The sequence below is a fragment of the Tetrahymena thermophila genome, assembly GCF_000189635.1.
Source record: "Tetrahymena thermophila SB210 genomic scaffold scf_8254712, whole genome shotgun sequence".
NCBI classification, from domain to species: domain Eukaryota; phylum Ciliophora; class Oligohymenophorea; order Hymenostomatida; family Tetrahymenidae; genus Tetrahymena; species Tetrahymena thermophila.
In genome coordinates this window covers 37,996-61,315 of record NW_002476477.1, presented here as the reverse complement: position 1 = coordinate 61,315, position 23,320 = coordinate 37,996, and the positions used below count along the sequence as shown (strand labels likewise).

Here is a 23,320-nt window from a genome sequence, read left to right as displayed (position 1 = left end):
CCATAATACATTTTTTAACTTCTTTATCATTGAAAAAGATATTGTACGTAATCTTTTTAGTTGATCTAAATAAATAATTTAATCAAGTTATTTTTACTTTTTTGTTCTTTCAAATTCATTCCTTCTGATATTTTGGTTTTGTTTTACAAAATCTTTTTATTCTGATTATATTCTTGATGACTGTTTTATTAAAAAATAATGTTTGACAAATAAAAACTTTTGATTTATTTTTTAGTTCAATTGAAATTTGAATTTCATTCAATATGGTTAAAAGATAATAACAATGATTTGATATATATGAGACAGTATAATAGTTAGTATTCCTGCTTGTAGATAGTCAGGAGACCAAGGTTAAATTCATGGAATTGGTGCCTTTTATTTTTGATAAATGAAAAAAATTTTATTTGTTTTGATTTAAAAACAAATGTTAATTTTATCATCTCTAATACAATAATAATAATTTAATTTAAAATTATTTTATGATAAATATTTTTTTTAGTATATAATATATTTACTTTTTACTAATATGTTTTTTTCTTAAAAGATAACAAATTTTTAGGAAATTAAATGATATAGAAAAATTTGTAACAATAATCACATTATTGTTTTTGGATTAGAAAAACATAATCTATATCAAAAAATAATAAACAGATATAGATATAATTTTATTAAAATGTCTGATACAAAAAATATTGTATTTTGTAAATTTTCTATTAAAAAAAAAATAGAAAAAATATTACATAAGAGGTAATTAATCAGATTTAAACAGATCTGTTCCTCTCATATTTTAAATAGGGGTTTGATTGAATTCTAAAAACAAAATCAAAACAATAATTAAAAAAACAACTCATACAAAAAAACAACTTTAAAAAACTTCAAATGTAAATTTTTGTTAAGACTTTAACAGGAAAAACTATTACTCTCGATGTTGAAGCTTCTGACACTATCGAAAATGTCAAAGCTAAGATTCAAGACAAGGAAGGTATTCCTCCTGATCAACAAAGACTTATTTTCGCTGGTAAATAACTTGAAGACGGAAGAACCCTTTCTGACTACAACATCCAAAAAGAATCAACTCTTCACTTAGTTTTGAGATTAAGAGGTGGTATGTAAATTTTTGTTAAGACTTTGACTGGTAAGACTATTACCTTAGACGTTGAAGCCTCAGATACCATCGAGAATGTGAAAGCTAAGATTCAAGATAAGGAAGGTATTCCTCCTGATCAATAAAGACTTATCTTCGCTGGTAAATAACTAGAAGATGGCAGAACTCTTTCTGACTACAACATCCAAAAGGAATCAACTCTTCACTTAGTTTTGAGATTAAGAGGTGGTATGCAAATCTTTGTTAAGACTTTAACAGGTAAAACTATCACTCTCGATGTTGAAGCTTCTGATACTATTGAAAACGTAAAGGCTAAGATTCAAGATAAGGAAGGTATTCCTCCTGATCAATAAAGACTTATTTTCGCTGGTAAATAACTCGAAGACGGAAGAACCCTTTCTGACTACAATATCCAAAAAGAATCAACCCTTCACTTAGTTTTGAGATTAAGAGGTGGTATGTAAATTTTTGTTAAGACTTTGACTGGTAAGACTATTACCTTAGACGTTGAAGCCTCAGATACCATCGAAAATGTGAAGGCTAAGATTCAAGATAAGGAAGGTATTCCCCCTGATCAATAAAGACTTATCTTTGCTGGTAAGTAACTCGAAGACGGAAGAACCCTTTCTGACTACAACATCCAAAAGGAATCAACTCTTCATTTAGTTTTGAGATTAAGAGGTGGTATGTAAATATTCGTTAAGACTTTGACTGGTAAGACCATTACTTTAGATGTTGAAGCTTCTGATACTATTGAAAACGTCAAGGCTAAGATCCAAGATAAGGAAGGTATCCCTCCTGATTAATAAAGACTTATTTTTGCTGGTAAATAACTCGAAGACGGAAGAACCCTTTCTGACTATAACATTCAAAAGGAATCTACACTTCACTTGGTCCTTAGATTAAGAGGTGGTTTCTGATTAAATTCATATTTGAAATAGAATATTGAGAGACTAGTAAATACAATAATCTAGTTATAAAAATAAATATATCCATTAAATATAAAAATATATAATATTTGTTAGTAAACAAATTATCAATTATAATAGTTCAAAATAAAATGATATTTTTTTATTTATTTTTAATATAAAATTTCAGATTTTTAGTGATTTAAAAATTAAAAATTTCTATGCTGATAATTTGTTTAATATATTCAATATAATTTAATCATTCCAAATTAAAGCTTAAAAATATTTTTACTTTTTATTTTATTATTCATATTTTAAAAATTATAGACATTTTTTTATTTGGTAACTCAATCACAAAATTAATTTTTAAAGTAAAACTTTTATAATTTTATTTTCTATATACTTATTCTTTAAAATAGATTAATTTTAAGACTAAAAAGAGGTGATTTCTGATAATTTAAATTCCATAGGTTAATAAGCAAACTTGGATTTATCTTATTTATTATAATGAACTAAAATATTATCAAACTTATCATAATTTACTTTTACATTTTATGATGTAATAAAAATTAATAAATAAATATAAAATTTAACTCATTTTATAGTTTAACATATACTTATGATAATAAGAATCTTAAAATAATATGAAGTTTTTATAGTTATTTATCCATTTTGTATTAAAATATCAATTTTTTAGTTTATAAATTTGAAAAATAATAAAAAATAAATTAAATTTTTTATTACAACAAATTAAGACAATTATTTTTTTATCCAAAAAAATAAAATTAATAATAGATTTTTTTGAAAAGATTAATTTTTTTAATTCAGTAATTTATTGGGTAAAATGGCTTAATTAGTTTTGTAAAAATAAGGAAATAAGAATAAAATTATTAATAACTTTTTGTATATATAAAATTAATTTTTAAAATTGATTATTTGCTTTAAATTGGTTTAATTAATGAAATTATTAGAAAAAACTATAAAAATTAATTAAAAAAAGAAGAAGAAGAAATTTTTTTTAAAGATTGGGATAGATAATAAATATTTATTAAATTAGCTAAAAGAAAAAAAAGATGGGATAAATAAAATCAAAGATGTAAATTAAAATAATTTCAGATAATATATTTAAAATATTTCATTAATAAACATTTATTTAAAATGCTTAAAATATTTTAATCTTTTTTAAATAGAATAAAAAACCTTATGAATAAAAAACAATATACTAGCTTAGAAAGTGTATGTTTTTATTTACTTTTTAATATTTGAAATTTATTATTTTTTTTATAAAGTTTACTAATTCTTATTTGATTTATCATGAAATATTGGATTTAAATTTTAGGTAAGTTAGTAGATATTTAATTTATTATTTTTAACTTAATTTTTTTTGGAAATTAAGTTTTTAAAACTATTTTGGATATAAATAAACAATTAAATTTTATTAAATTAGCCAAAGATTATATGAAGAGCATGCTCTAATAATTTAAAATGCTATTAAAAAATGCTAATAACTTAAAAATTTAACTTTGAATTTAAGGTTTTCTTTTTATTTTTTTATTAAGATTAATTAAAACAAAAAATTAGTTTTTAATATTTTTTAATTTGGATAGTTAAAATTAGCTAAATTTCTAAACTTTACAGCTTATTATGAATGGAATTCATGAATGTTTGAATCTCTAATTCCTTAATTTGAATTTGAGGTAAGTTCAAAATTTCTATTTTTTGGTTTTTTTAAAATAAAATAAAGATAATTTAAAGCTAATAATGTTCTAACTCTATTTTATAAAATTATTTTATAGGAATGTATGTCTAAAAGATAAAGGTGAATATTTAGGATCAAGTATAGCAAAAAATAGAAATATTTAACATCTAACTTTGAAAATGCAGTAAATATAAATATATTACTCATTCAATACTTATTTTTAGTCTTACAAATATTTTTTTTAAGTAATAACAGTATTCATAATTAAGATGCATATGACATAGTTTTAGGAATATCTAAATGTACTAAGCTAACGAACTTAGCTTTAATATTTAAGTAAATTATACTACTTATTATTTTCAAATTTAATCTTTATTTTAAAATAAACTCTTTTACGTTTGGTTCTATAAATTTTAAGAGTTTATTTTAAAATAAAATTTGTTTTCAACAATTTTAAAAATTTTTTAGCTCAAACAACGATATTGAAGACTAAGGAATATCATTTATAGGATAAAGTTTAGCTCAATTTAAAAATCTCTAAAATTTAAAATTAGTTATTTGGTAAATAAGTATTTTAATTTGAAGCTTGTAAAAAAATCAAATAATAAATTAAATTGTTTAAAATTTATAAGAAAATAATTATTTCTTATTATCCTGTTTATATTTTTTTAGGTTTAACAACAAAGGTGTAGCCTGCTTATAAAATTTACAAATGGGTATTGCATAATGTGAAAATCTTTCAATATTGACTCTGATAATAGGTTTCTAAAAGTAAGTTTTATTTTATTTTTTATATTTTTTTATAAATTTTGATTAATTTTTATTAGTAAATAGATAACATAATAAAGTATAAATACTCTAGCTTATTAAATTAAAGCTTGGAAGAAATTAACCTCCTTGAGCTTAATTTTAGAGTATATTTATTCTTTTGATTAATATTTTTCATCTACTAAAAAAATAAAATTTATATTTAAAGTATTTAAATTTTGACTGGACAAAGAAATTATATTATTGATCTTCAAGCAAAAAAACTAGAGAGGTTAGTGAGTTTAAAAATTATATATTTATGAACATTTTAGTATTTACTTCGGCACTCATATTTATAAAAATTCAGTTAAAAATAAAAGAAAAATTTCCTATATTATTATTATATATTTATGTATAAAAATCAATAATTTAATGTATCGTCTTTTATTTTTGTACTAATCTATACTTAAATCTTTAGAAATCTATTAATCTTAAAAAATTAATTCTATGCATATTATAAACTTATAAAATTGTTTTTTTTAATGAAAATACAATTAATATAAAAAGAATACAAAATAATTTAAAATAATAATTTTATGGTTTTTAAAATAATATTTTGTATTTTGATAAATAGCTTTAAGTTTAATTTATTTTAGTAGTTAGTTTCTTTCATAAGTATCTATAACCACATTGCTGTTTATTATAATTAATTTATTCTTAATACTATTCTTCTTATTTCTTTTAGTTTTATTACTAAATTCTATCTAGCTCTTTCTAATAATATTTTTCAAGGAAAATTTAACTTTAAATAGTGTATTCGAAAATATCAAATTCTACAAATCCACTATAGTTATAATTGTAAGGAAAATTTTCGTTTTAAGGTGCCTTTTGTTTATATTCTCTTCTTAATTTTAATACCTACTCTATATGCCATGGTGTAATATCGAATTAAATTACATAGAATGTTTCCATATTTAGAAGTGGGTGCTTATCAAATTTTAGGTTTTCAGGGTATTTTACAGGAATAGTTTAAAATTAACCTTTACATATTATTTTTATTAAATCAAAAGTTGTTAACTCTAAATCATCAAAATCTAATTTAAAAGCTGAATTTAAAGCTTATTATGCTTAAACATTGCATAACATAAACTATTTCCTTGACTTTTAACTAATTAATTTGAAAAATCCTAGTTTTATTATATCACAGAGCTATTCATCTCCACATCCTATCAGAGCCATCATTGACTTTGATAAACAAATATTAGATATTGTAGTTGTCTGATTACTCAAAGCTAGACTCACTGTTGCAATTATACTAAATTGATCTTAATTAAATATCTATTCTAATAACTATTTCCTTTACTATTAAATTATTTTTTATCTTTAGTCTATGATAAATTGCATATCCTCTGGATTGAATTAATAATAATTTTAGAGGTCCTAAATCTAAGAGCTAATCATATAAACTAGTTCTTGGTGTTTCTTTAAAAATTAAGAAAATTCATATAGCTTTTAGTCTTAAGAATTCTCCATTTAATAAATGACAGATTAAAAATTTTTTAAAGGACGATTAGTTGAAACTTCAAATGATGTTCCATGTTTCAAATTTTCCATAAATAAAGCATTTCTCTATTCAAAAAAAAGATCTATCCCCATTTAATGACTAGCTTCTTTTAATTCAGCAAGAATATCACCAGCTAAAAAAAATACTTTTAAATTCGAAATAGGTTTCATGATGTTTGTCTCAAATTAGAATTAAGACTAAAGATCACTTAAATTAGTTAAGTTAGTTGTTTTAAAATCATAATATGTCTTTTTTAATTGCAATTTTGGTTTTCTTCCTCTTTTTTGTCCTTTTTACTCATCATTTTTATGAATTTTTCTCTTTATTTAAGATAAGGATTGAAGCGAGCTCTCCTCTATTAAACTATTTTTTTTGGTTTAATTTTATGTAGATTCAATGCTCATTTGCTAGTCTCTAAAACTCGAATTTATATCTATTTATGGGTCTTCGCTTTAATCATCACTCATACTAATATTTTAATCTCTTATATCATTCTATCTTTGAATACATTCTTGATTGCTTTCAATACTTAAACTTCCGTCCCTATTTATTTCTTCACTTTCCATTAAACTAATGTTTTATTAATATTGTTTTTATAATTTTGATATAAAAAATATAGATTAACTTAATATATTGATTGTAATTTACAAAAATAAATCAAAAAATTAAATCTTCTAGAATTAAATAAATTAATGGTAAATAACTATTTTAGTAAATTGCTTTTCTATTTTATTAATTAATAAAATAGAGTTTCCAGCCAGTAGTAGTATTAATTAAAAGTAATTAATTGACAAATTATTAAACCTTTTTTTTAAATACTAATTTGCATTTAGTCTTTATTGTAGATAAATATTTATTTTAAATGTATAAAAATTTAATATATTTACTAAAGATTTTAAAAATAGAATCAAAAATTTTTTAATTTTGCTAAATTTTCTGAAATGTGAAGTGGGGTAGCTAGCAAAAATATAGGATTTGGGTACAGGCAATTTCTGTAGTGATTTATTTTTAAAAATATTCCAATAAAGTTTTTAGTGGAATCAAAACCTCTTAATTTTTCATTAACATATTGATTTTATAATATTGAAATTGTGATATTTGTATATTGTTTATTTTATAAAAATGATATTTGTAAAAACTTTTAGAAAAACAAGAATTACCCCAAAATATTTTATTTATGTATTATTTAAATGAATGAAAATAAATTAAAATTTTCTTCAAATTTTTCTTTTATTGTCATGATTTGAATATTTTTTAAGTAATGAAAAAACAAATAATTTATTAAATTAAATTTATTCAACAAATAATAAATTTTTATTCATAAATATTTTATAAGAATTAATATGAAGGAATGATTCAAGAATGAGAAATATTTTTGTTTTGTTCAAATTTTGTAAGTTTTTAAAATTATGTAAGATTGCTTAAGTTTGCTATTATTGATTTCCTTATGCTCCTGTTACTCGTAGATTTGTTTGAGTCCATTTTACTGATTTTCATTTTGATTTATATGATATCTGCTAAGTTAGAGGCATATTTAGCTTCATTCACTAAATTCAAATGCATAGTGCTTAATGCCAGCTAATTATGTCTTGAAACTAGATTTTGATGATATCCTTTACAACTTTTCCTAGTTAGATTAAAAAATATAAAAAATCAAAAATCAGATTGATTTAATTAGTTGATTACAATAGTGCCTCTCTATTAGTATCTTACTTTATAGGTATAATGTGGGTAGGAATTTTAGGTTTTGGATCCTAATCAATTAACTAAGATTCTTGCTTAACTTGCTATTTAGCTAATTTCTTCAGTTATATTATGCTTAAACTGCTAACATTTTCTGCTTAATTTAAGAACTCTTTAATGTTCTTTTCATTATTTTATAAAATCTATTTCATATCTTACTACTTTGCATCTTGTTCTTCTGATGAATCCTATGTAGCTAAAAATTTGTCTCTGCTAATTTCATGAATTGTTGCCACATGCATTTTCAAGTTATGATGTTAATTTTAATTTTATTACTACTATTGATACACATTCAAGAAACCTAAAGTGTTTGAATGCTTAAGAAGTCTATTTTTTAAGTTAATCTTTTGACTTCTTAAACTTTGTTAATACAACCTTTCTTATACTTATTGCTTACGAAAATCTTTAAGTTCTTCTATTGATTTAAAGGCCTCTATATGATTAGTTACTAAGTAAGCTTCCTATTTAACCTCTAAATCAATTTTATTCTTTGCATCTAAAATATGAACATCTTTTTTATTTTCACCTTTATCACTTTCTAGAGTAGTTCCATTTCCAAAAATTCTCTTTAATTAAAAATATATAAAATAGTACTAAAAAATACAAACTTTTTTCAAAGAAAAATAGTAATAAAACAAGTCATAATTCTGTTTTAAAAATATAATAAATTATAAACATTGAAAAAAAAACAAAATGAATTTATATTTTTAAAATATTTTTTATTGGTTTCTTTTATCTTAATTACTTTTTTTGAGTTAACAATTTGAATTATTTTATTTAATTTTTAAATTATTAAAAAAAAATTTTATTATTGCAAAAATTGAAATGGGTGCTTATAAAATTTTTAAAATATCTAGTTATATTTTAAAATAATTTTATTTAAATTTTATTACTTTATTATCTATTAACCTTCTACAATGACCAAACTCTTTTTAATCAAATTATGAATCCTTTAGCTCTTAGCTACACTAAGTAATTACTTTAGATAGTGGATTAAATTGCTCAACTTGAGATATTTTTTCTGATATCAATTATCCTGTATAAGAATCAAGATCATTTAATTAGTCACTCACATGTTTTGGTCTTTTAATTCCAAACATCTCATAGATATCAGTGAATTTCTCATTCTATATTAATTTAAGTTTATTTAAAAAAAGTATTTGGATAAAAATTACTTATTCTGTTGCAAATTTTTATTTTTTGTTTTCTTTTTCAGTGTTATCATCAGGGAAATATCTACTTTTTAGTAGCAATTTAGGTTTTGCAATAGTTTATTTTAAATAGCTCGATTTTGGTCTGATTTGATTTTTTATATTTCCTGACACTTTATTAGATTTTGTAAGTAAGCTATTTTGGTAAGCTTTAAAAGAAGAGCTATTTTGTTGTATTTAAATTGAAGAAGTAAGCATCATTTCATCATCAATATAAATATGATCATGTATTTATGAATTTTTGTTGTGCAATGATGGCTCAAAGCTATTTGACAAGAAATATAGTTCTTACATTTTACTTTTTTAAATAGAAGCACTCATATCATCTTCTGCTGTCTGTGCTTGCAACACGCTATCTTTTTTAGAAATGTATGCTGTAGATTATTCTTAGTCGAAATAGTTTATCTGAGAATTCATTTCACTAGCAACAAAGATGCTATCTCTTTATTTAGCCATTAGTTAATATTGCTTTTTTTCATCTTTTTACATTTCTTTTGATTTGCTATAAGATACTATAAATTAAGATGCATTTAACTCTTTGTGTTTATACTTTTCATAAATGTGGTTATTAATTTTTTCTTAAAAAGATCTATTTGAAGCTTCTCCTTTCTCTAATTCTATTTATTGATCTTTATGTTAATTTAGGAGTATGTTTCTTTCACTGTTATATACTTGCTTTAATATCTTGGTTACTTCTCCAGTCTATAATAGATAGTCGCTGTACTTTATTAAATTTTAATTAAAAAAGTTATTTTTTTATAATACAAATTTTCTTTTACTTTTTAATTGAATTGATCAATAAAATGCTATTTTATATGCCTCATGTCAGAATTATGAGGTAAAAATACTTTTACCAGCCAGTTTATTAAATGAATTGTTTCAGAAAATTTCTCAATATTTTACATTTACTCATTTATTTATCCTAGTAGTACTAATGATGTTATTAAGAATTTTACCTTTTTTAATAATTTCAATTTAATACAATTTAAAATTATTTTATTTACATTTTCTTCTTATCTAGCAATACTTTTTCTTAACTACAAAGGATCACTCTTTCCATCTATTAATTTTTTCTACTACAAATCTTTATTTAGTTAAAGGTTAACCATATTGCTGGCTATTTAATAAGCTTTTTAGGCTTCCAACTTGCTGCTTTCAAATCTTTTATTATAATAAAAAAAAATAAAGTAAATGTTGTAAATCTTAAATTATTTATTATAATAAAATGTAATAAAAATTTTACTATTCTTATTAAAAAAGTAAAGAAGCATAGTTCATCTTTATTTGAAAAGATATATCAAGAAATTTATATTTCTTTTTTTAATAAAAAATATAGTTTTAAATTAATTTTTTTGATTTAAGCTAAATTTTACTGTTGATCTTTGAAGCTCAGGCATATTAATTAAGTTTTCAGTTAATTAATATAAACTTAAAACCATTTTAGAGTCTTTTGCCCTTTTGAATATGTTGAAATATTATTTTTTTAAATAGTTTAAATTAATTACTCTGTGTAATATAAGATTGTCTTAGAAATTAATTGTAGAAAGTTCAGCAAGAACTCTTCAATTTATACTAAAACTATTATAAAAATAAATGTCTATTTTTTGATAATTTTATGAAGTTACTGTTATATTTCTTTGGGATTTTTTTAATCTCCTAATAATTTATTATATCATTTGATAGATTAAGCAATTAAGTAAGACTTTCAACATCTTCAGTCTCAGTTATTTAGTCATTTTTACTAGCTATCATGAAGTTTATAGGACTAGAGTTAAGGCTAGGCATATTTTAAGAATCTTGTTCTTCATTTTTGAATAAAATTTAGTCCGAGTCTTAGGAGTCGAAGCTATTATCGCTAAATTATTCATAGCTCTTATTAATATTTAAAATATTCATCAATATTTTTTTCCATAATCCTATGAAATAGTATCCTCTGCTCAAAAGTTAAACTGATTACTTTTTAACAGCTATTTATCCATCAAGTTTATATTAATCAAGTATCTTAAAGATGCAATAAAGCATTCTCCTACAAAATTTTAACAAATCTATTTCATTTATATTAATTTTTTTGTAATTTTTGTTAAAGAATCTATCCATGTGTAAAAAGCTTTTCCTGTACAAACCCTATAAATATAAAAGGATATAGCCAAGCTAATTGAAATTAACTTACTTATTTTATAAGCTTTGCTGAATCTTCTAAAATACCACTTATTCCATTTTTATACTGTGACTAAAATGTTTTTGTGGCTTGCTTAGAATATTTATTTTATCCTTCGTTCATATAACAGCGTTTTGCTTAATTAATTTTTGATTCTACTTTTTAACTAGAATTTTTATACTTTTTAGCTAATTAATTGCTTATTATTTTTATTGAAGTTTGATTCATCAACTAACAATAAATAACCAATTTCTTAAATAAATGAATTAAATGCTAAATAAAACAAAAATTTTTTTCTGTTAATAAATAAAAAATAGTTACTAATTTATAATAAATTAATTCAATATAAATTAATATAATTTTTTGCATTTTTACAATTTTATTAGAAAAACCAAATATATTTCCTTCAATAATAAATCAACAAAAAAAAAGGAAAGGCGAGGGAGGTCATGGTTGATATATGGGATGACTGATATTTTTTAAATATTCATATTTAAAAAGTATTTTCTCTATGAAAAATTTAATTTAAGTAGATTCCTTAAATAAAAAATTTAATTTAAGTAATTTGGGTGGAAATTAATAAAAGGTTTATAAAATATTTTTTTTTACTTATGAATAATTAAAAACAAATATATTGAAATTTATAAAAAATAAGGATAATAATAATAGAAGAATAATTAATAGCTTTAAAGCAATTAATTTCAAGACAGATAATGTAAAACTATTATTTATGTTTATTAAAAAATTATTAATTACTAAATTTTTGTAAAAATAAATTAATAAATATAAACTTGTTTGACATTTACAAATAAACTTTTATAAAATATCAGTTTGTCATACTATCTTCTTATGACTACCCTCTTTGTGTTTATAAATCGTTAGAGCTTGCATCAAACATATTTACTGATATATCTTTGCTGTTTGGGAAAAATCTAGGTTCAATAACATGGTCTAAATGAGGAGGAATTTAGTTGAAAATATTCCTATTTTCGCTTATAAAAGAGCTTTTTATAGAAGATTCATTATTATTTTCTTCTTCAGAAACAGGCTTTAAATTATTTTGATTGTTTTTGAGGTCCTCGATAAGCTAAGATGATTTAGGTCTAGCAATTTTATCTTAATGATGAATTTAATATTTATTTGTTTCTACATACTCAGAAAATCCTCTTAAGCGCGGCTATTCTGCTTCACCTTTTACTTAAATTGTACTCTTATAGCTTTTTGGAGAATTTATATAGCTAGAGCTTTTAAGAGGTAAAGTTGATTTCTAAAATAGGCTTTTTGTTTTTGGTAAATATTTATTTCCTGATATACTTTGATCAGAATTTGCTTTGCCTTCTTTTTATTTACCTTTGCTTTTACTTTTTAATCTTAATGGTTATGGTTATGGCTATTATTATTATAACTATTATTATTCGATTTATTATTATTTTATTTCATCTTATTTAATACCTATATATGGTGATTATACTTCAATTTAGTTTTTTCCTAAACTATTATTAAATAGATTTCCATCACTTTCAAATGGCATTCTAATTTAATTAGATTAAGTATTATGAGATTAATTATAAGAATTTGATTTCAAAACTTTCAGGATAAAAGAACGTAAAATGTGTTTTCTTTTTCCACTAATGATGATTAAATACCTACCAACTTAACTATTATTAGGATTTCCTTTTATATGCACTGTGTTGTATGTAATATCACAGCTCATCCATTCGGGTATATACATATTATTTAAAAGTTATTATTTATCAAAATTCCCTATCATCCAAGATACGAAATTCTTAAATTATCTCATTTTACCTCCTATTGATTTCTCAGGAATATTAATTGCTCTAATAGATAATATTTAATCATCTGGACTTAAATATAGACTTTCTCCACAATTATTTGAAAATTTATTTAAATCCAAAGCATCAGCAACTAATGCTTAGCCTACAATTTTTATTTTTTCTTTGTATTAAGCTTCTTTACCAGAAAAACGAACTCCCAAATCAAAAAATGCCTGTTAAACCATATCATCCTATTATTAAAAATAATAAAATTAAATTTAAAACAATATTTATATTATAATTACTTTAACAACAATAGAAGGAAATGGGTAGATTTAATTATCTTAATTATGGCCGATGATAAATAGATATGACTTATACCAATCATTTGAGTTATTGTATAACAAAGCTAGTTTCTTTAGATAGTCATAAATATATTTACTTATAGAATCTATGGATAATATATGTCTTGCACACTCAACAAATAAATATCTGGATAGTGCGTCTTTGCGATTTGTTATTGTTTAAACTTAGTTGAGAAGAAATTTGAACTTAGAAACGTTCAATCTTTATTGTATTTTAGTCTATAAGTAGCCTGTGAGTGTTTTTTTGATATCATTTAGTAAAATATCTTCATTTATACCTGAAAAATCATCAATTATGTTTTCTTCTTTTAGATTTTATAGTCTTTTATTAACTTAATCCTTTAAGTCAAGTTAATCTCTAATTAATTTTGAAAACGAGCCTTTAATTTTTTCAACTTATTCATTAACATTTTTAGAAAGTATTACTAAATTCTTTTTTTGTTATTACAACTAAATTTTTTTGAGTATACTTCTACTTGAAGCATTTTTTTTATAAGTTTACCTGTTCGATCTAGGAGAATCGTAGTTATCCAATAATTATGGGTTTTCAGGAGTATCATTTAACTGTACTGGATTTACTACTTGCATGTTTTTCCACAGATCATACACTTTTTAGTTAAAAACTCTTGAATTATTTATCAAATCTCTGACAATAAAAGAATTTGTTTTATTAAATTAAATATTATTTTCTTAAAAACATTTTTAAAATATAAGTTGATTTCTATCATCTTCTATTTTTTGCTACTCTATTTTAACTTACAATTAGCTAGCTTGATAAGAGGATAAAAGAGGACCTTAATATTTTGTAAAAGATAAGTAGCCTTAGCTTTCAGCCAATGGTTCTTTTAATTAATTTGTGATAATATTGCCATTAGCCTAAACTAGCTAAATTTTTTTATTTTTGTAAATAAATTCTTAGTAGGATTAGTACGGATTAGACTATGAACCTCCACTATCACTTTTCTCAAGTTAACTTTGGAAGAAGGACATATTCATTTGATCAATATTATTTTCCCTAATTATTGAGTGATTGTGGTTATTATGTCTGTAAAATTATGATCTTACAGTTGGTGAGTTTTATTCAGAATTTAGAGTGATTAGATTAGGATTTTATCTGCTAAATTAATCATTATTTTCAACTTCTGGATTAGCTATTTATTCTTAATTAATAGGAGCTGCATTGCTGAATGAACAATCCTTTAATTCTTAATTTAATTGAGTTCTTATGATTGAATTATCAGGAGTTGTAGCATTTTTGCTAACATCGTTTTCTTCATTATTATGAGCTTATTTTAAGTTATTTGAACTAGTTTATCTTCCTGTACTAATTCCACCTGGATGCATTCCATGCATATTTAGGCCGTATTCGTGAGAAGACTGTGACTAAAGCTATTTATTTTTCTAGTTTTGAGGTCTTTCTCCTTTTATTCCAATTATTGAATTTTATGATAATTCTATTTTCTTACTTGAATTAACTTTCGAACCTAGATTGTTTTCGATATTGATTTAATTTATCTCAATACCATTTTAGTTGTTCTGACCAGAACCTTGTTATGTTGTAGCTATATCTGAAGTTTTTCTTATGTTTTATTCAAACATTTTGGCAGTTATATTTTCTTCATCATCATAAAAATTCAGTTTCTATTAATATACTCTCTATTCAATTCTATCTATACGAATAACTTTATAGATGCTCCAAAGTTCCTTTGCTATTTCAAATTAGTCAGTAATTATAGGAATCTATTTGTGATAATGATTATTTGAATAAACTTTTTCATCTGAGAATGTTATTTTATTCATATTGTAGAAAAATTTAATAACATAATATCTTTGATATATCCAGTAGAAAGCTAATGCGCCGCCAATCGGTGTCAATACAATTAGCAAAATATCTAATGTATTAGATATTCCAAGAGTGAATTCAATATCATCACATATTTAATTAATTTCATTTTAAGCACAAATTATTATTCTATGATATTCTATTTTATTAGTAAGTAATCCCTTTTCGCGAAAATTGTTTGTATCAATCATGAAGTTATTTTAGCTAATTGCAACTCCATTATAAGAAGATAGATAATCTATACTGTTTTATCCTACCTATATTTAATTTAAGTCCAAATCACCTTTTTAAGTTGTGTGATAATAATAATAAATTATATTTTCTTTATTCTTTTCTTAATACTGTAGAATGCTTTGCTATGATAAATGGGAATTTTTTGGTATGTCTGAGTCTTAGAATACTGCATCTGGAATAGAAAAGTCAATATTGTCAATTTTTAAATTGCTGTAATCATAAATTTGATTAAAAACTGTTTGCAAACTTTAATTTAATTTCAGTCCTTCCACTTACTTAAAAAGTTGCAAATTATTATTTAAGAAATCTTACAATTTTAAAGTAATATTTTTGCTTGAATTTAAGAAATCACTAAATAAAATATTTATTGTTTCCTAACTTGGAACTGTAGACTATTTGACTGGCTTTATCATAAAGTAAGATAAATATTTTTAAATATTACTTGGAGCGCCTTGTATAATCAATCCAAAGGAATTATTTACAATTTCCCAATTCAGATTTTCACTTACCTCTGAAGTATAAATATTTTTTAAAATAAATTAATAATAATTATTTTTCATATTGAAACTAAGCTAAACATTCTTTGAACTAGTAGTGAATGCTAAAAGATTAAGCTCATCAAATTAGAGGGTTTCTTAGATTTAAACAAGATAATGCACACGAATAATTGAGTTCATTATTATTGATTATTCAGATTAAGGAAGGGATAATATTTTAAATGCAGATTAGAGTCCATTTAAAACAATATATCCATCATTTGTAATCTACCCTATTGACTATAATGATTATACAGTGCTAGGTAGTAAAAGAGATGAAACTTTTTAAATGAAACCAAATATTAAGACAGCACTTTCTATTCTTAGATTTGTTGTCTTTGTGGTATAGTACTCAACAACATTGCCTCCAATAGTATTCAGTAAAAGGTCAGATGTCTAAACTATTGTATTTCCTACTTAATTTATAACAAATGGAAGGTTTGTTTATACTAAACCTTGATCTTATTAAATATAACTCAATTTTAGTATTTAGCTTTAAAGACTAGTCATATAATATTAGAAAGTGAGTTAAGAACCTAATTAATATGGAGGAGGAGAATTATTATTTACTAATTTTAATATTAGATTTGGTTAATAATTTTGAAAATTATACAAAAGAGCAACGCTTGATTAAACTACTGAATAGCTACTTTGAGAAGATTGATAAGAATCTGCACAAGTTATTTATTTATTGTTATTTTAATTTATTGATTTAAATAAAACAACATTATTAGAAACTATATCAAATATTACTATTTGAGAAGGATTGGTTAATACTAAAAAGTTATTAAATGGGAAGATATTTCCTATGTTGAAAGGGATATTTATTTATCTAACGCTATTATTTTAAATATTTAATTCATAAAATATTATACCATAATTAAGTATGACATAGATAAAAGACTATGATACTGATATCTGCTGAATAAAATTATTAAAACCAACAATAATATTTGAGAAATCATATATTAACGATGCTATCAAATTTGTTGGCGTTAATATATTTTATGATATTAAATATATCTATGTATTTGTAGTAAAATATGTAGATTAAGTCAGACTGCTATATAAAATTGACGTGCAATTCAAAGTTATTAGGGAATTAGGAACACTTAGTTAAGTTTACTTAAATGTGTTATCTAATTATATTATCATAATGTTACTTATTGTTGAAGGTTGTATGAAACTTCCCTTTATAAAAATTATGTTTTAAAACGTCTAAATAACTTAATCTATCGTTTAGAACACTGTATTCAAATTCTTAATACTAATCTAGTTATTTGAAGTCACGTTCATTGAGTTTATTTACTATTTTTAATTAAACATTAATTAATAAATTTAAATCTGTAAATTTTTTAATAAACAAATAAAAAAGAATAAGCTTTTAAATTTTATTTCATATAATGCATATTGATTTTTGATTTTTTTATTATTGAAACAAGAAAAATAGAAACAAATAAAATCTCCTTTCTTATTTTTCAAATAATAAAAATCAAAATTATATTTTACTAAAAATTAAAAATTCATTATGCGCAGTCATAAGTATTAATCATCAGGACTTTCATTATGAAAAATATTTTACAGATCTTTCTTAAACAAAAATTTTGCCAAAAATAATTTTAAAATAGAGTAATTTTAAATGAGATTTTATGTATTATAGTAAATTAAATGCTTTTCTATACATTTATTCAAAGGTTATCAAAAATTCATATTGCTTGTGGTGTTAAATCATGTTTATTTTATCATATTTTACGTTTACAATTTTGATTGTGACTATTTTTGTATTTTTTTGTGGGGTTTTATGTTAATTGAAATTATATTTCAGTATTAATAATGCGTATTATAACATAAAAGCTCGAAAATAATTATTAATTTAATTTATGAATTTATGGTATAATTAAATTTAAAATAGTTACCAAATTTAACTTTGAGTCTAAGTAATAGTAAGAAAGAGGATATGCAAATACTCCAAATAGAATGATTGGATTACTATTTGCAACTGGTATTGTGCTAACAGCTTAGTTTTAGGAGCTAATAAATATACTAGATGATGATAATATATAGACAATATTATTATAAAAAGCGCAGAAAGACGCTTACTGGGCATTACTAGATGTCTACCAAACATTCTATGAAGCATATAAGCTAACATAGTTGGTCTAGACTGGAGTAGAGATATCTATTCTTGAAAAAATAGATAACTATTTATAGTTCAAGATAATGAGAGCATATGATGTCATTTGCAGCTAAATTATATTCTGCTATATTTAAAGAGTTTAAGAGAGAACAAAATTGAATTAACTTAAGCTTGAGTTATTGTCGACAATTTAATAAATTGCTACCGTACTGCTTTACAAAACAGCGAGCATGAAATTTTAACTGATGGTAATAAATAAAGGGATCGAACTAAATAATGAAATATTAGTGCTGTTTAGAGCCTTATTGACTGGAGTATCCTAGAGCACAAGTTAAAATGTTGTTAAGCTACCTTATTGAATATTCGTTCCAAAAAATATGAAAAATGTTTTGCTTAGATAAATAAATTGAAATGTAGGATTAGTGTAAGTGATAATTCCAGCATACCATAGTTTAGTATCTATACGATAACAAATAAGGCCTTGCAAATTATTCATAATGATAATTAAATTTTAAGAGAAGTAAAGCTTTGAAAATCCATTTGAAAAAGGATTCTAGGAGTTAGTGTTTTGTAAATTGAAAGTAGGATAAAATTAAATATTGCCCAAGATGTTCGTTTCATACACTTGAATGTTTTGATTTGTTAAATACATAAATTTGATATCATCACTCGATACACTAAAGTCTATGATAGGAGACATAAGAGTTGCTCCTGTTAATATTTCACTTACCTGAATCTAAAATTGTACTTTAATCATGTTTTCAGAGTTTACTGAAAACATGTAAACTTCTATTAGCGATGAAAGAGAGCTGCTACCACTGAAAAGATTTTAATTAAAGTTATTAAACATATATGTAGGCTAGTTATCAAATAGAACTATCATATATTTATAAGTTTCACTATAGTAAAATTTTCTAATAAATTTTTTGTCGTCTTTTCTTTGAGAAACATTAAAAATCAATTGCTATCTTTATGAAATGTCAGTTGCGTTAGGATTGAAGTAAATAAAGTTTTGTTATTCAGTAATAACAAAGAAGCATTAAAGGGTTTCAGAATAATAAAAATTGTCTATAATTTCACCTTAAGCGAGTTGAACTGTAGATTAATTAGAAACAGAAAATCCATTTAATGTAGATATATTATTTGCCTAACTCTGTTGTGTTATTCTGATAGTACTACTGATGTTATTTAATAAATCGTTTCTGCTTGTCTAAAAATTTTTATCAACTTATTGATCTGAAGAAATATTTAAACTGGTTTATTATTGAGATTGGTTAGGACCTTCTATTTGTTGTTCTTTTTTGTTTACAAGTATCAATAAATATTTAAAAATTACTTGCTAAAAATATAAATATAGCAAAATAAAAGTTTGGCTTATTAGAGTTATATGATTTTTCTTTTATCATTTTTTGATTTTACATAAAAAGAATGTATTTGAATTTAACTTATCACCTAAAAAAATATTTTTTAGTAAGTTAATTTCTTAAATGATAGCATTTTAGTATTATAATCCTATATATAACTCTTTTACTAATAAAATTGTACTATCTTTTGAAAGTTTTAATCATAATTATTATGATTGACTTGAAATAACAAAAAAGTAAAAAAATTTAAGTACTTTCGCAAGAGATAAATGAAAGAAGGAAAGCTATTTGCAAGATTTTGTATAAATTCATCATTTGAGCTGCTAAAATTCTATAATCTAGTCTCTTATTTGTTATGCTATGCTCTTCTTATTATACCTATGATTTTTTAGATAATAGATTTATGTATTTTTTTTCACTATTAATTAATTATCTAAAATCTTCTTCAATAATTGTGTATTATTAATTGAAAAATTTTTAACTTAATACTTAAGTAGCTAATGTAATCCACTGATCATACTAATAATATTTTTTTCAATATGTAAAAACAACTATTTGTCAATTAGTTAAAAAATTATTTATTTTTTTAACTTTAAATTTGTAATCATTTAGCATAGAATAACTACTCAGTTATAGCACAATGTAAGATTTTTTTAGTTTTTTAACTCTTTATTAAAAAATATGTAAGGTAAATTATCTTTCTAAATAGGATGAAAATAAAATAAATTATGATATAATCAAGAAAAATTAAGTTTAATATATTTACTTATTTAGATGTTTATGATAAGAAAGTTGAAAGAAATAGCGTAAATTAACTTAGATAAAAGAAAAAAGGAGCAAGTAACAAAAAACAGATACAATATGTACATGATAAGAATAGAGTAAAGATATTAAAAATTTGGAAAAACTTAACTAAATTTAATTAAATTAACTTATTATTTTTATTATTTTATTTATAATTGTATGTTTTAAAAAACAGCACTTACGAAATTTTTTCAGTATGTTTATTTGAGGTAATTAAGAAAAAACTTTGTTTGTTTGATCTGTTTTTTTAATTTGTATTTTTTGTTTTTTTTTGTTAGTTTGATTAATTTAGAGTAATCAAAAAAATCATTAATAAATTCCTTAAATTTATATTTTTGTATTTAAAAATTTATAGGTAACTAATTATTTATTTTTCAATCTATCTCATTTTTTACAGACCTAAAACGAATGCAGAAATTAATTAGATTGAATGATAAATTATCAAAATTTTAAATAAATTTTGAGAGAGTGGTTTATAGATCTCTATATTTATTAGTTTTTTGTTCATTCATTTCTTACTTCCTTCCTTTCTTATTTTTTTAGATTTTTAAAACTTTCCTATCGCAAGCTTCATTTTTTTAATGGCTTTAAATATATTTTTGAGTTCTTTAAAATAATCATTCATCAATCCATTTTATTTTTCTTCCTTCGAACCACTCACCTTCCCTTTCAACTCCGCTTGTTCCTCTATAGGTTCCTCTACCATGCTATTTTCCATTTTCCCAGTAACCTTTGTACATTCTTCCATCAGGCCAAGTAAATTCTCCATACCCATGTTTTCTGATTGAAAATTAGATTTTAAAATATACATTAATTCATCAAATATAAAATTTTACTTGTCATCTTTATACTCTCCATAATATTTCCTACCATCTGGCCATGTAAATTAGCCTAGTCCATGCATTTTATTGTCTTTCCACTCTCCAGTATATTATCTCTTATCTTTCCACCTAAAATTTTATAGATTTGAATATAATAATTAATTTAAAAAAAGATTTTTTACTGATTAAAAATTCACAAAAAATTATATAAAATACTTACTTGTATTAACCCTTTCCATGAATATTATTTTATTTAAAAGATCCATGGTATTGACTACCATCTGCCCACAAAAAGATACCCTCTCCATGTTTCATACCTTAAAAATATTATCCTTCGTAACTAGCTCCGTCAATCCACTTTTCAATACCAATACCATGCTACTTATCTTATACCCATTATCCAGTATAACTAGCGCCATCTCTATGAATGTAAACTCCATCACCATCAGCTTTATCTTCTTACCATTAGCCTTCGTAAACGTCACCATCTCCATGAATAAGTCTACCTCTTCCACTAGCCATATCATTAGACCAGTAACCTTCATACATAGAACCATCGCTCCATACTTATTTTCCTCTTCCCCATTTCATTCCATTTTTCCATTGTCCATAGTAGCATCTAAAAGTAAAATAAAAAATATTATCATTCAATGAGAAAAATCTTTTTCAAAATTAATTTTATATTAAAAAGTTGTTTCTTGATTATTTAATATGCTTCATTCATTTTATATTAAATTCTTTAATTCTATTTTCTTTCTAATTCATTACAAAGAAAAACTCATTTCACTTAAAGTACACTTAAAGCTACAAAAAAATCAAAAATCTTTTGAAATATTTACGCGTAATTATCAAGTAAAACAGGTCCATAATAAGGTAAATTTGTAATATCTAAAGGATCCTCATCGTCATACTTAAAACCTCCTAATCTATCTAACACATGACGAGTATATTCATTACTAAAATCTGGTAATTTATCTAATAATTAAAGATCCAATCTTATGTGTTTCTTAACTTCAGGAGGGATAGTTGAACTATGTTTTATAATTTTAACTCCATTTAAAAAATTTGCCTTCTAGATTGCAGTATTATCATTATTGGCTGCTGTTTTTTCTATGAAACTATTATTTGTACCATTAAATATTTATGAGTTTCTTACAGAAACTTAACCAGGAGTAGCATGCAGTTTTTATATAGATGCTTTTTTTCCTAAAGTCTTTGCAGTTGCTTATAAATCTTAATCTTGCTCAAAATCTGAATCAACTCCTCTTTCATATAATTCTTGAAAATTTTTATTTTAATTATATTAAACAGGTTTATTCAAATTTTGATCATGAACAACGTCATCATCGCAGGAACAAGCATTTCCCATTAATAACCTTGCTTTAATCTAAATAAATATAACTTCTCCTTAACTAAAATTTCAATTGATGTATTATTTTTTATTTTCTTTTCCTAGTCTTATCTATAAAAAGCTGATAAGTACTTGTTAGTTATAAACCAGATATTAATTAAGTAATATATCTTCTAAAATAAAAAATTTCTAAATAAATACAATTTTTTTGAATTTTGTATTTTAACTACAATTGAATTTAAGATTAAATAATTAATTAACTAACTCTTCATATAGCCATTCATGTACTAATTATACTAATAATAGTTAACTTTCTCTATTAAATAAGTGTATAATTGCAAACTATTTTAATTATTTTTTTTTTTACTTTATAATTAAATTAATTTTATTAAAAGATTAGCTTTTTTATGCAATTATTATAAAATTAATTTTGAATTATCATCAATATTAATCAATTTAAGTAATGAAAACAAATTATTTGATAAATATTATTTATATTTTTAATTATTTATTATTATTATAAATTATTAATAAATTTTACTAATGGATAATGATTAAAAGCATTTTGCTAAAGTTTTAAAAATAGATAAAAGTAAAAAAATATTTTAATTTAATAATTAAGAAATCTTATTTAATCTTTTTTTTTCATCAAAAATTCAAAATAAAATATCTTTTTGCTTTTAAAAAATTTTGAATTTGCATTAATTTGATAAATTTATATTAAAAATAAATAATTTTAAATTAGTTTTAAATAATTTTAATTATTTAATTACTCTTTTTAAAATTGAATATTTTATGAATATTTTTTTTTTAATTTTTTATTAATTAAATAAAAAGTGTCTCTAACTATTTTAAAATAAGAATAGCTTAATGTTTTAATTCTACCTAAGTGATGAAAATTTATTATTTTATTAACTCATTATTGCTTAGCCTTTTAAAAATAAAATAAATATAT

The 23,320-nt window shown here is 22.4% G+C and overlaps 7 protein-coding genes across 7 annotated transcripts; 2 read left to right on the top strand and 5 right to left on the bottom strand. All coding sequences in view use genetic code 6, as the record gives it.

Moving 5' to 3' along the window:
- Window positions 1-879: 879 nt before the first annotated feature.
- Window positions 880-2,025, top strand: TTHERM_00802330 (polyubiquitin; the record flags this gene model as incomplete). The annotated part of the gene is made up of 1 exon (XM_001012381.1): window positions 880-2,025. The coding sequence occupies one exon, from the start codon at window positions 880-882 to the stop codon at window positions 2,023-2,025; it is 1,146 nt and encodes a 381-aa protein (XP_001012381.1).
- An 832-nt stretch (window positions 2,026-2,857) lies between these two features.
- Window positions 2,858-4,782, top strand: TTHERM_00802320 (hypothetical protein; the record flags this gene model as incomplete). Its single annotated transcript, XM_001012380.2, has 12 exons — window positions 2,858-2,869; window positions 2,985-3,109; window positions 3,204-3,249; window positions 3,303-3,352; window positions 3,461-3,547; window positions 3,621-3,710; window positions 3,810-3,896; window positions 3,959-4,048; window positions 4,181-4,273; window positions 4,385-4,483; window positions 4,540-4,626; window positions 4,689-4,782. The coding sequence occupies 12 exons, from the start codon at window positions 2,858-2,860 to the stop codon at window positions 4,780-4,782; spliced, it is 960 nt and encodes a 319-aa protein (XP_001012380.2).
- Window positions 4,783-5,128: 346 nt separating this feature from the next.
- TTHERM_00802310 (hypothetical protein) lies at window positions 5,129-6,625 on the bottom strand (the record flags this gene model as incomplete). The annotated part of the gene is made up of 1 exon (XM_001012379.2): window positions 5,129-6,625. Exon 1 carries the CDS (start codon window positions 6,587-6,589, stop codon window positions 5,129-5,131), a length of 1,461 nt encoding a protein of 486 aa, XP_001012379.1. The 5' UTR covers window positions 6,590-6,625.
- Window positions 6,626-7,379: 754 nt separating this feature from the next.
- On the bottom strand, window positions 7,380-11,258 carry TTHERM_000801323 (hypothetical protein; the record flags this gene model as incomplete). The annotated part of the gene is made up of 11 exons (XM_012796658.1): window positions 7,380-7,650; window positions 7,710-8,332; window positions 8,660-8,893; window positions 8,942-9,700; window positions 9,757-9,933; window positions 9,982-10,138; window positions 10,221-10,291; window positions 10,351-10,432; window positions 10,483-10,555; window positions 10,603-11,101; window positions 11,148-11,258. The coding sequence occupies 11 exons, from the start codon at window positions 11,256-11,258 to the stop codon at window positions 7,380-7,382; spliced, it is 3,057 nt and encodes a 1,018-aa protein (XP_012652112.1).
- Window positions 11,259-11,961: 703 nt separating this feature from the next.
- On the bottom strand, window positions 11,962-19,704 carry TTHERM_000801312 (hypothetical protein; the record flags this gene model as incomplete). The annotated part of the gene is made up of 4 exons (XM_012796657.1): window positions 11,962-13,161; window positions 13,216-17,196; window positions 17,805-19,321; window positions 19,644-19,704. 4 exons carry the CDS (start codon window positions 19,702-19,704, stop codon window positions 11,962-11,964), a joined length of 6,759 nt encoding a protein of 2,252 aa, XP_012652111.1.
- Window positions 19,705-19,993: 289 nt separating this feature from the next.
- On the bottom strand, window positions 19,994-20,701 carry TTHERM_000801301 (transmembrane protein, putative; the record flags this gene model as incomplete). Its single annotated transcript, XM_012796656.1, has 1 exon — window positions 19,994-20,701. One exon carries the CDS (start codon window positions 20,699-20,701, stop codon window positions 19,994-19,996), a length of 708 nt encoding a protein of 235 aa, XP_012652110.1.
- A 109-nt stretch (window positions 20,702-20,810) lies between these two features.
- On the bottom strand, window positions 20,811-22,383 carry TTHERM_000801290 (MORN motif protein; the record flags this gene model as incomplete). Its single annotated transcript, XM_012796655.1, has 4 exons — window positions 20,811-20,973; window positions 21,030-21,143; window positions 21,235-21,633; window positions 21,854-22,383. The coding sequence occupies 4 exons, from the start codon at window positions 22,381-22,383 to the stop codon at window positions 20,811-20,813; spliced, it is 1,206 nt and encodes a 401-aa protein (XP_012652109.1).
- Between the last annotated feature and the right edge of the window lie 937 nt (window positions 22,384-23,320).